This window comes from Rhinolophus sinicus, linkage group LG14, assembly GCF_036562045.2.
Source record: "Rhinolophus sinicus isolate RSC01 linkage group LG14, ASM3656204v1, whole genome shotgun sequence".
Lineage (NCBI taxonomy): Eukaryota > Metazoa > Chordata > Mammalia > Chiroptera > Rhinolophidae > Rhinolophus > Rhinolophus sinicus.
In genome coordinates, this window is record NC_133763.1 from 29,820,537 (window position 1) to 29,833,463 (window position 12,927).

At 36.5% G+C, this 12,927-nt stretch overlaps 1 protein-coding gene across 4 annotated transcripts in view; it reads left to right on the forward strand.

Annotated features, from left to right (window-relative positions):
• Positions 1-12,927, forward strand: part of SPTA1 (spectrin alpha, erythrocytic 1) — a 131,783-nt gene that overhangs the window by 636 nt on the left and 118,220 nt on the right. For all 4 annotated transcript variants that reach the window (XM_074318723.1, XM_019751299.2, XM_074318724.1 and 1 more), the window contains exons 2-7: positions 799-1,038; positions 2,293-2,418; positions 5,384-5,524; positions 6,321-6,467; positions 8,498-8,631; positions 9,860-10,004. In XM_074318723.1, the coding sequence (XP_074174824.1) occupies positions 802-1,038; positions 2,293-2,418; positions 5,384-5,524; positions 6,321-6,467; positions 8,498-8,631; positions 9,860-10,004 (930 nt within the window). In that variant the 5' untranslated portion in view covers positions 799-801. The remainder of the gene's footprint in view (positions 1-798; positions 1,039-2,292; positions 2,419-5,383; positions 5,525-6,320; positions 6,468-8,497; positions 8,632-9,859; positions 10,005-12,927) is intronic.

Sequence of the window (12,927 nt, forward strand, 5' to 3'; positions counted from 1 at the left end):
AAGAAGGAGATTAAATTTGAACTTTATATTGAATGTTATGACTGAGATAAACTAGGTTGGATTTCTGCCTATATCCAGATGAATGAAGGTGGACTCTTTGGACATTTTGCAGAATATTGTCACAAAGAAGTGGGATCCCACTATAGAAAGGGGTATTTTATGTTGTTTGAGATACAATGTTTTGTATTTCAAAAGCCAATTACTGAGATAGTATAATTTGGAATTTGTGATTATTGGGTAGAAGATGGACTGAACTTTTAATTTTTAGTGCATGTGAATTAAGCAAATAAAAAGAGTAAAGAATATATGAGCTATATTTTTAAGTAAGAAGAAAACATTTAAAAATGTTTATATATATATCATTGGTCAAGTTAATAGCAAACTATTTTTAATCACTCATTAAATTAAGTTCAGAACGATCAGTATTTGTTAACACTTTATAAGCCTTTGAAAGCAATCAAATTATGTTTTTTGTCCACCTGAAACTGGTTTTGCTAATTTATACTTGACTTATGTCATTTGCCCAAATTAATTCTATTTATAAAACTTAATAAATGTTGGTACAATTTTATGTGAAAAGTTGGAAAATTCTGACTGATCAAGAATTATTACCCTAAGTGGTAGCTGTCTATGGGTAAAATTATATAAATGTACTAGAACTCTTCTAACAACAGGCTTTTACAGGCTTAAAGATACCTGAACACAAATCCAACGTGAGTAAATGCCTTGAGACATATAAAAGGAATAATATACTAGAAATTCAAAAACCAGTAATAGATAGAAGTTTTTAACTTGCAGGCTATGGAGAGCAGTGGGCCGAAGGTGCTGGAAACAGCAGAAGAGATACAGCAGAGGCGTCAGGAGGTGTTGACTCGGTATCAGAGATTCAAGGAGCTGGTTGCTGAGAGGGGCCAGAAGCTTGAAGAGTCCTATCACTACCAGGTTTTCAGACGGGATGCAGATGACCTGGAGAAATGGATCTTGGAGAAACTCAAGATCGCAGGGGATAAGAGCTATGCAGACCCAACTAACATACAGGTCATTCAGTTCCACTGACTTCCCCAAAAACAAACCCTAAAATCTCTAGAAAGGGAAACAGTCCTATAATGTAAGTGTATATGTGGTCAACTGTAGGAAGATGATGTAATAAAAAGATTGGACTACCTGTTAAGGACAGTAATTTTGCCTTTAAATACCTTATGCTTTCAACGTCTTAAGCCTCAGTGTCTTATTAGCAAAGGAAAGTAATTCTAGACAGCATTCTATGAATATAATATTCATCTGATGTTAAACTATGGACAAAAGAGTGAGAGTTCAAAGAATTTGTTCATATGATTTCAATGTTTTGTGACATTAAGGGTGGAATTGAGGTGAAGAGTCAGTTATCAATGCTTCTGAAACGACTGATTTCCACTCTCCTCAGCAATACATGAGTTAACCAGGGTTTTTCCTGGGTTTTCTCCAAATGGCTAGTGTCACGTCCCTTGTTAAGTTCGAATGAGAGGTCCCAGGAGGAGAAGTTTGATGGGTGTTCCCACCCTTACCTGTATTATAGCATGTAACATAGTTATGATCAGAAGAAAGGTTTATGTGACTAAAAGGAGCAATAAATATTGGAGAGGGAGAACCTGAGCAAAAAAAAAAGATATTTATTAACTGTATCAATTTATATGTGACAACAATAACATAATATGTCATGCAAAGTGTATTTTAAAAAGTCATTATTGTAATGACCATCTTCCTCATTGTTCTCTACTGCACTTGGATTTTCTTTTCTGGAAAAGGAATTTCTCTTTACTGAAGAAGAAAAACTCTGTGTTATCTTCTTTCATTCCCACAGAAGACAATTAAAACTTTAAAATAAGAAGGTATTTACTGGAAATTTCCCAAAGACAATGGGGACAGGGAGAAACCTTTCTCAGTGGTCACTGACTTTGAACCTGGGACCCTTTGAAAATCTGTGTGCAGTGGTTCTGCCTAGAGTGACCATTTCTTTCAGGATGTTACTGACCAACTATGGTCATAGGTTATCACTTAATTTAAGTTGGGCAACAAGTAGTTCCGACTGAAAGTAAGAAGAACAAAAGGGCCTTTTCTAGTCTAGGGAGACTTCAGAGTCCTTGTCCCTTAAACTCTTCAAACAAAGGATGCTGTCCATTTGAATCTTTTTTGAAATCTTTCTCCCTTTGTCCATAATGTCTCTTTCTCTTTACAGTCCACGTGCTATTGCTTTGGTGCCACTAAATTTACATAGTTATTCATTAGCTATAAACTCTGATTTCTAAACTTCAGGGGAAATACCAGAAACATGAATCCTTCGAAGCTGAGGTGCAAGCAAAATCAAGGGTTATTCCTGAGCTGGAAGAAATCAGGCAAGTCCGATTTGCTGAGGGGCATTTTGCCCATGAGGACACCAAAGTAAGTATATGGTAGGGCTCTCAAAGTTAAGTTTCTTATAGTTGATTATGTTATTGGGTTTTAAGTGATTATACTGGCTGCAGACCTTGATGTAGCTGGCTTGAAATTAGGGCTCCTACCTCTTATCTTCTATGGGGTAGGGGTAAGAAAGATGATGGGATATCCTTGTGTTCCTTGGGGTTTGGAGAAGGGCTATGATACAAAAGCTGTCATGGCATCACATTCCTCCTTATGCCACTGCAGAATAAATTGACTCAAGATCAAGCCTACTTCAATCTTGCTCCACATTTCCCAGATAATGAATTTCTCAAATGTTTTAATTATTTCTTCTGACCTCAGAGTCCCTGTCCCTTAAACTCTTCAAACAAAGGATGCTGTCCATTTGAATCTTTTCTGAAATCTTTCTCCCTTTGTCCATAACGTCTCTTTCTCTTTACAGTCCACATGCTATGATCACTATTATAGATTTCCAAACCCTCCTGGTCACTTTGAAAACCTGAAACCTGTGAAACTTTACTAACAATTGTCACCCTAATAAACTTTAAAAAAAAAAAAAGAAAATCTCCTAAAATCCCTTATCTTCAAAAAATCCTCCCTGAACATTGAACATAAGATCACCACCACTTTGGGACCCATTATTAATGTGTCTGCTCTTTTCTAACTTAATCTATGTACTCTTCCAACATGATTTTGTTGATATAGTCAATTCAGGATCTTTTATGTATGAATGAATTTTTTACTGTTTATTTTTTTAAATTATTAAAACATGTGTATTACATGTTTTAAATTTTTTAAAAATTTATTTTGCAATTACCATTAACGTACATTATAATATTAGTTTCACATGTACAAACCAGCACAGTGATTAGACATTTATGTATCTCACAAAGTGATCACCCCAACAAGTCTACCACCCATCTGACACTGTACATAGTTATTATAATATTATTGAGTATATTCCCTATGCTGTACCTCAGATCCCCATGAGATAATTTTTGTATTCTTCATAGTTTTGCATGCCATCAACATCCTACATTAATTTAAAAATTTGAGAAATGTTTGAAACATCTTTATGTCTAGGTATCAGACTCACTAGAGTTATGTCACATTGTATCACACAGGATTCAGAGAAAAATGTGATCTACGTGTTACCCTGACCAATGGAATAGTTGAAAAATATAAGATTCTTGAAGACATGACATAGATGATAACTTCAATTTTACAAGATGTACCACATAATCTTCAAGCTAACCTGGCATCAAATCCCTCAAGCATATAGTCTCAAAGTCCTTTTATTGCTTTGGTGCCACTAAAATTTTTTTTTTTTTTTTGTAAGCCAGCAAAATTGTAGTTTTTTTTAAAAAATTAAAGTTTATTGGGGTGACAACGGTTAGTAAAGTTACATAGGATTCAAATGTACAATTCTTATAGTTACATAGTTTTCAGGTGTATACTTCTGTAAACATCATCTATATGTCATATTATGTGTTCACCACCCAGCATCAGTTCTCCTTCTGTCACCATATATTTGATCCTGCTTACCCTCATTTACCACACCCCTTCCCCCTTACTTTCTGGTAGCTACTGAACTATTGTCTATGTCTATGAGTTTTTGTTTCTTAGTTTGTTTATCTTATTCCTTTGTTGCTTTCAGTTTTATGTCCCACTTATCAGTGAAATATGGTTCTCAACTTTTTCTGTCTGATTTATTTTGCTTAGCATAATAATCTCAAGATCCATCCATATTATCACAAATCCACCCATATTATCACAAATGGCACTATTTCATCTTTTTTATGACTGAGTAGTATTCCACTGTATATATATACCACATCTTCCTTATCCAATCATCTATCAAAGGACACTTTGGTTGTTTCCATGTCTTGGCCACTGTAAATTAAACTGCAATGAACATTGGAGCACATATATCTATGTTTTCAGATTTTTGGGATAGCTGGGTTACCCCAGGTAGAGGGATTGCTGGGTCATATGGTAATTCTATTCTTAATTTTTTGAGGAATCCCCACACTGTCTTCCATAACTACACCAATCTGAATTCCCACCAACAGTGTATGAGGGTTCCTTTTTCTCCACAGCCTCTCCAACACTTGTTATTATTTGTCTTGTTGATGATAGCCATTCTAACTGGTGTGACATGATATCTCATTGTGGCTTTTATTTGCATTTCTCTGTTGATTAGTGATGGTGAACATTTTTTCATATGTCTATTGGCCATTTTTATTTCCTCTTTGGAGAAATGTCTATTCAGGTCCTCTGCCCATTTTTGAACTGGATTGTTTGTTTTTTTGTTGTTGAGTTGTATGCATTTTTTATATGTTTCGGATATTAGTCCCTTAATGGAGATATTGTTTGCAAATATCTTCTCCCATTCAGTTGGTTGCCTCTTTATTTTGTTGATGGTTTCTTTTGTTGTGTAGAAGCTTTTCAGCTGGATATAGTCCCAATCATTTATTTTAGCTTTTACTTTCCTTGCTTTTGAGGTCAAATTCATAAAATCATCTTTGAACCCAAGGTCCATAAGTGTAGTTCTTATACTTTCTGGCAAACAGTTCATGCTAAGTTTCTTCTATGACTTTGCCAGTGTTTAGAACACCCTCTTCCCATTACCTACCTGTCTACATTTTATCTGTTTCTTAAGGTTCCATTCAAATGAGCACTATTCCATGAATCCTTACTCCATCCTCTTTTCATGTTTGTAATCACTTTGTTCTATAAAACCCCAAAGCATTTCTAAAAGGTTTTGGCATATGGAAGATAATGTCTGGCTTGGTTTAATAGCTATTCCCATACATATTCTATTTTCTCCTTTAAATATTTATTAAGCAATTAATACCCACATGAATGGGAGGAGACATTTGTATCTAGGTCCCTCTTTGCACAAGTCTCAGTCTGCACCTACTCCACAGCCTTTGTGCCTGAGTGGTTTTGTCTCTCCTCCCCAAAGGTCCATCTGGAGGAATTGCGCCACCTGTGGGACCTGCTGTTAGAGCTGACTCAGGAAAAGGGGATCCTGCTGTTACAGGCCCTGAAGTTCCAGCAGTACTTACAGGAGTGTGCCGACATCTTGGAGTGGATTGGAGACAAGGTATAGAACTAAACAGTATGCGTTTAGGACTTTCTATGCCTTTATCCCATAGCAATTTAGTACAGGCTATAAATTAAGACGTCAAAGCATCTGTTCCTGGACTTTGTTCCTTAAAATAAGAAGGAATTTTGGCAAAGATTCTGGAGGTTATTAACACTGGTGGGGAGGAGGGTAAGTTTAAATATATGAGTCTGAATATGAAGAAGGCAAGATTTACACAAAAACACTCATTGAAAGATGATCTGGGCTTGTCTCCCTGATCCTTAACTCCTCTTCTAGGTGTTTGCTCCTAATCTATGTCCAGGCTGAGAGTATTGCCAGCTCTTTCCCTAGTCCTTTGTATCCCAATGCCTATAACTATTGAGATTTCTAGTTTTCTAAATATTTAAAGAATAATACTATAGTTAGGCCTGAAGATTTACACAAGCAAGTGCTTACTACAATGACTTTGTAGATATTCAGTATGTTGAATTGAGTAGAAAAAGGATGAATTTATTTTTAAGTTCTAAATTTAGGTTTTATGTTGCAAAACATAAAGGGGGTTTCCATGGACTCTGGCCAACAATACCCCTGATTATATGAAAGATTACGCCCAAAGAGCACTGTCCCCTGGGCCAGTGTACTATCTGAGGAAATATACTCCTGCTTTTGGCTCTTTCCAGAAGTGGTTCTTCTAGGCTCCACTTGTAGCTCCTTCTGAGTTATTCTAGGAAGGCAGACAGGGACTTGAAGCATTTTACCTGAAGAAATTAGTAAATCTTTCCTGATGACTCAATAGACTTTTCTGTGTCTACAGGAAGCCATAGTGACATCCGTAGAACTGGGTGAGGACTGGGAACGCACAGAGGTTTTGCATAAGAAATTTGAAGAGTTCCAAGTAGACCTGGCAGCTCGAAAGGGGAGAGTGGATGGAGTGAACCAATATGCTAATGAGTGTACTGAGGTAAGGTGGGAAACAAGGGAGTCAATCCAGGGAGAGTGTCCTTCAAGAAGAACTTCTGGCCATTAGTAGGTGGGACATGAGGGATATAGGACATTGTGAGAAAAACAAAGGGATGTATGTCCCTGAAGTAACATGCCCAAAGCAGTTTCTTCTCTCTAAATCCATCCTTTGCCAGTCCATGGAAATGGAGGTATGAGTGAGTAAGTGATTGAGCGTGTGTATGTGTGTGTGTAGAGGAATTAAATACACAATGAGATAACTTCTGCATTGTGCAGTACACTAATTACTCATGTTTATGCATTAATCTTTCTTCATGAAGAAGAATCAGAATAAAGTATCAAAGAATATAAAATAATGGTGGGTTATCATAATATATATGTATCACCATACATAATTTTTATGTGAGGGGAAGAGAAAAGGAGGCAGATTTAGCTTTAGTTATTTAAGAAAATGCTTAAATAAGTTTTCAGTATTTGAGCAAATACTCAGTGTGTGAATAAATAACCCTATTATATGCAAGAAAATTGGGAAGCCAGTCTGATTTTTTATATGTGTAAAAAACAACTAGAAGCTCCAACAGTTGGGTCTTATGCTTTTCAATTTATGGTTTCATTATCATTGTAGTTTTATAAAGGGAATTATTTTTCTGAGTTAATAAAAACAATATTTCAAGTTGAATAGGTACTGGAGTAGGGAAAATAATCTTTTTCTCAATTTTCTTTTCAGGCTACATGTCCAACAGTTTCTAAATTTTCTCTGTCCACCACCTTCCTCTTGTAGAAAATTTTCAGTTATCTATTGTTAGCAAAACTTAAAACAACAAACGTTTTTTCATGATTCAGTGCGTCAGATTCACTGATTCATGACTGTGATTCAGCTGCTCAGCTGGGCAGTTTTCCTGATCTCACCTGGTATTTTTAAATGGCTGTAGTTATTTGGTGCTCAGTTGTGGTGGAGGACCTAAAATGGCCTTGGTCCCATGTCTGGAGTCTTGGCAAGGATAATGAAGGCTTTCTCCATATGGTTTCTCATATTTCAGTAGCCCATACATTTTTGTGTCAGTGTTCCAAGAAGGTGAGAACAGAAGCTGAAATGCCTCTTGAGGCCTAAGTGCTGGAATTAATAGACTATGATTTCTGCCACATTCTATATTGTTAAGCAAGCCACAGGCCAACCTCTGTCCAAAGCATGAGGAAATAGACTCCATCTCGTGAAAGCAGGAACTCATACAAAATAATACAGCTATTTTTTCTAATCTATCATAGGAAGGGTTAATCCAACATAGAGTATATCCTCTGCTCTTTTGAAGTAGGGCTCACACAGCTACAATACAAAGGGCCACATACTCAGGAAGGAGACTAGAGGTAATTCTGCCTGGACAGACTTCAGAATGGAAATGGAAATGGGAACAGGGACAGAAGGACTAGGGAGACTTGGGTATATGAGAACTACTCACATTTCCAAATGTTTAAACAAGCTGATGCTGCTAGATTAATTTAGTATTCATAAATCTCATAGCATCAGATGGTTTGCAAAAATGTGTAAAATTTTCTGCAAAATTAGACATGTATGCATATGTGTATAATTATGGGTAGAAGAAAATTGTTCTTATTAGATTCTCAAAGGTGTCAGGACGTCAAAAGAGTTAAGAACTGCAGTATTAGTTTTGGAAAACTGTCATATTTCAAAAAGGGTTTTTTTCTTCTTTTCTTTTGTTTTTGGGATTGTTAGGGGATTTAGCAGGCATCAACAAAATGTTCTAAAAATACTTCTTGGTTGGGCAACCTGTGTTAGTAGGCTATACCAATGCTGTGGGCAAAAGGTACAACCTCTGGCAGGTTATTTTTCTAAATTTTGGTAATGTTGATCAGGTTAGAGCTAGGGAGCAAGGCAAAAGTGAATTTCAGTATCTGGCTATATGGTCATTCTCCACTTCTGACAAAATATGAACCAGTGTGAACTGAGAAGTGTTTAAATGATGAAATAATCTCATCTTACCGCATAACTCCAGTATTTGTTTCATTTCAAAGGAGAACCACCCTGAGCTGCCTTTGATTAAGTTAAAGCAGGATGAGGTGAATGCTGCCTGGGAGCATCTCCATGGTCTGGCTCTCCAGCGATGGAAAACACTGTCCAATGCTGCAGACCTCCAGAGATTCAAAAGGTATGATTCTGAGCACCATTATAGGAAACTACGCAATAGCACCGTGGTTTGGTTTTTTTTTTAAATTAAGTTTGTTGGGGGTGACAATTCGTAAAGTTACATAGGTTTCAAATGTTCAATTCTATAATATATCATCTATATATCACATTGTGTGCTCACCACCCAGAGTCAGTTCTCTTACCATCATCATATATTTGACTCCATTTACCTTCTTCTACCATCCTCCCTTCCCGCTTACCCGCTGGTAACCACTAAATTGTTGTCTGTGTCTATGAGTTTTTGTTTCTTTGTTTGTCTTGTTCCTTTGTTGCTTTTGGTTATATCCCATATATGAGTGAAGTCATATGGTTCTTGACTTTTTCTATCTGACTTATTTTGCTTAGCATAGTAATCTCAAGATCCATCCATGTTGTCACAAATGGCAATATTTCATCCTTTCTCATGGCAGAGTAGTATTCCATTGTATATATATATACCACATCTTTACCAGTCATCTATTAAAGGATACTTTGGTTGTTTTCATGCTTTGGCCACTGTAAATAGTGCTGCAATGAACATAAGAGTATATTTATCTTTAGAGATAAATGTTTTCAGATTTTTTGGGTAGACACCCAAGAGAGGGATTGCTGGGTTATATGGTAATTCTATTCATTTTTTTAGGAGCCTCCATACTGTTTTCCATGGTGGCTGTACCAATTTATATTCCCACCAACAGTGTATGAGGGGAAAACACCATGTTTTTTATTTGTGTTAGCCTTTGTCTACTGTTAGAAATTAGTAGCCAATACCTTAAACTAAAGAAAATCAGGTGTTTACCTTTAAGAGAGCAAAGAAGAGGGTAGTTAAAAACAAAACAAAACTGTAAGCCACCATGTAGCCAAGTTTGTAGTCCCTGGAGCCCAAAAGAATGAAAATAGCTCTGGTGAATTAGTGATGGAAACTCTGCAGAGGCAAGAAAAGCAGATTAATAATTGGATGGGGGGGGAAAGTGGGGTTTGGAAGAAGAAAGACATTCATGAAGAGCTGATCCAGATATTGTCAGAATGCCCAGGTCTCTACATCTCAGTGGAAACCATTAAAAGCAAAAACTCTTTATATTACTTTCTGCTAGTGTATAGGAAGATGGTAGTTTATAACTGGGTGAACTAGGTTGGGCCTTCTGTGTGCTCTGTTTGCCCTAGAATGCTTGCCATCTTCTTTTGTTGAAGCTCATGTGGATATCTGGCAGGGATGTGACAGAAGCCATCCAGTGGATCAAGGAGAAGGAGCCTCAACTAACCTCTGAGGACTATGGCAAAGACCTTGTTAGCTCTGAGGCACTGTTTCACAGACACAAGGGACTTGAGAGGAACCTTGCAGTCATGGATGACAAGGTAAGCCACTGTTGAAGAAATGGCTGATCCCTTGAGCTATAAGAGGTATTTGGTGATCATCTGGCCTCCAGAGAGCACAGTAAATTCACTATTTCAATGAAGTAGAAATTCTGTGGCCCTTGAACATACCTCCTCATTCTAGTTCATAACTTGTATGTAAATATTTGATATCCTTTATTTTTAAAAAATTATATATACATTTATGTTTTGTATTTGTGTTATATGCCATTGAGTTTGCTCCTACTTCTGGAGACCTTATGAATGAATGAGTGATGTCCACAATGTCCTGCCCTCAACAGCCCTGCTCAGCTCCTGTAGACTCGTGTCTATGGCTTTTTTTTTTTTATGTAGTCAATCCATCCCATATTTGGTCTTCCTCTTTTCCTGCTGCCTTCCATTGCTCCCCAGTGTTATTGTATTTTCCAAAAAACCCTGCCTTCTAATGATGTGTCTAAAGTAGGACACCTTCAGTTTTGTCATTTTTGCTTCCAGTAATGTTTCAGGCTTAATTTGCTCTAGGGCTCACTTATTCATCTTTCTTGCAGGCCAACATATCTGTAGAGCTCTCATCCAATACCATATTTCAAATGAATCTGTTTTTCTCTATAAGCCTTCTTCAATGTACAGCTTTCACATTTGTACGTAGTAATTGGGAATACGGGGGTGTAGATGATCTTAGTGTTGGTCTCTAATGACACTTCTTTGCTCGTGGTGATCTTTCCTAATTCTCTCTCTCTCTCTCTATTTATTAGTTTTAGGTGTACAAGTCAACATACTGATAAGACATTTACATAACTCACAAAATAATAACCCCAATAAATCTATTACCCATCTGACACTACAGTTATTAGAACATTACTGACTATATTCCTTATGCTGTACTATATACATCTCCATAACTATCTTTTTTAATTATAGTAGACACCTAATATTATTTTATATTCATTTTAGGTGTATAGCATAGTGGTTAGACATTTGTATAATTTATGAAGCAATCCCCCTGATAAGTCTAGTAACCATCTGATACTATACATAGTTTTTACAATATTATTGACTATATTCCCCATATTGTATTTTACATCCCCGTGACTCTTTTGTAACTACCAATTTGTATTTCTTAATTTCTTCACTTTTCTTTCCCAGCCCCCCAGCCCCCCTGATATCTAGTAGCCATCAGTTTTTTCTCTGTATCTATGGGTCTGTTTCTGTTTTGTTTGTTAGTTTAGTTTGTCCTTTAGATTCCATATATAAGTGAGATCATTATACTAAGTAAACTAAGCCAGACTGAGAAAAACAAATACCATATGATCTTAGCCTTCTCTTGATTTCTTGGTTGCAGTCTCCATTTGAATTGATAACTGAACCAAGGTAAGCAAAATCTTTAACAATTTCAATGTCTTTGTTGTCTATGTTAAAGTTGTGTATTTCTTCTGTAGTCTGATTTTTGTCTTTTTGAAACCAAATGCAGTCCCACTTTGGCACTTTCTTTTTTTGTTTTTCCTGAAAATTTTTTATTATACACAGAGGGGATGGGGCTCAGTCTTTCTTGACTGCCACTTTCCTCATGGCTGCAAGGACATTGCTCAGCTCCTCTTCCTTCCTCTTGGTATGGATGTGTGTCCCCACTCTTTTCTTGATGAACTTCTGGGCCCACTTTTCCTTAGAGACCTTGAGCAGCTCTATGGCACACCATTAATAGGACATTTATTTCTTTCACTTTCATCAGAAGTCATTTCAAATTATTGCTACTTTCTGCCAGTAAGATCGTGTCATATGCATATCTTCAGTGATTGATATTCCACCAATTTTCACTCCTCCTTACTCTGAGTCTAGCCTAGTTTTTTATACAATATTTTCTGTAACCTGGTTAAACAAATAGGGAGGAAAAAATGCACCCTTGTCTGACACCTTGCCTATAAGGAACTATTCTATCTCTTTATATTCTTACCTGACAGTGGCTTCCTTTCCACAATACAGGTTTTACATCAGGACAATCAATCACTGAGGCACCTCCATTTCTTTCAGAGAAACCCATGGCTTTTCATGATCCATAGAGTCAAGTAAAATAAAATAAATTTCTAAATTATATTTTATGATTAAAAAACAAACAAACAAACAACAACAACAACAACAAAAAGATATCTCCAAGAATTGTTTCCTAATTTCACTCAGTACCCTGTGGTCAGAGAGAGTCGTTCCTTTTCTTTCAACTAACCACACTTTCTTGTGTTGCAGCCGAATCCTGTTTCTTTTTTTCCATCACTCAGTATTATATTATTTATTATGAGAAAAGATCAAAGACAAAGTTAAACAAGAACAGAAGAAGTAGAATGGTGGAACAGTTTTCAGAAACTAGAACCAGGGACAGAACTATGATTAAAGCACAGCAAGTGGGGATCTTCCTATGAGCTGACTCTGCTGTAGATGTTCAGGAGTAATTGTTTTTAATTATGGTTATAGATGCAATGGAAAGAAGTAAGGATGGGAATCATTCAAGAATACAGGCTTTCTCCAAATTCTAGCGTGTCTATGTCTACTCCTCTAGGCATAGGAACTTGGGTTTTCCAGCTTTTGGAAGAGAACCCAAAGGTGGATTTAATAATGTACTTCAAGTTTCTCTGAGTTTATTATAAAAAGGGAAGAAGTTATTTATTCCCCTATCTATTAATAAAATCTCATGATTTTATGAATAATGGTAATGAAATCCCAAGCTCTAGACAATACCTGATTTCAGTTGGGTTTAATTAAAGGGCTAATGGTAACATGTGGAAAGTCGCCTGTATCCACAGTTTTACTCTAGTAACTCTACTACTCAGGAATTGTGCTCAAAATGGTTTAGCATTAGTGGCATTTCTTGTCCTCCTAGACAGAAACGTCTTTCTGATTCCCACAATAATATTTATGAAAGCAGTATTAAGGGTGG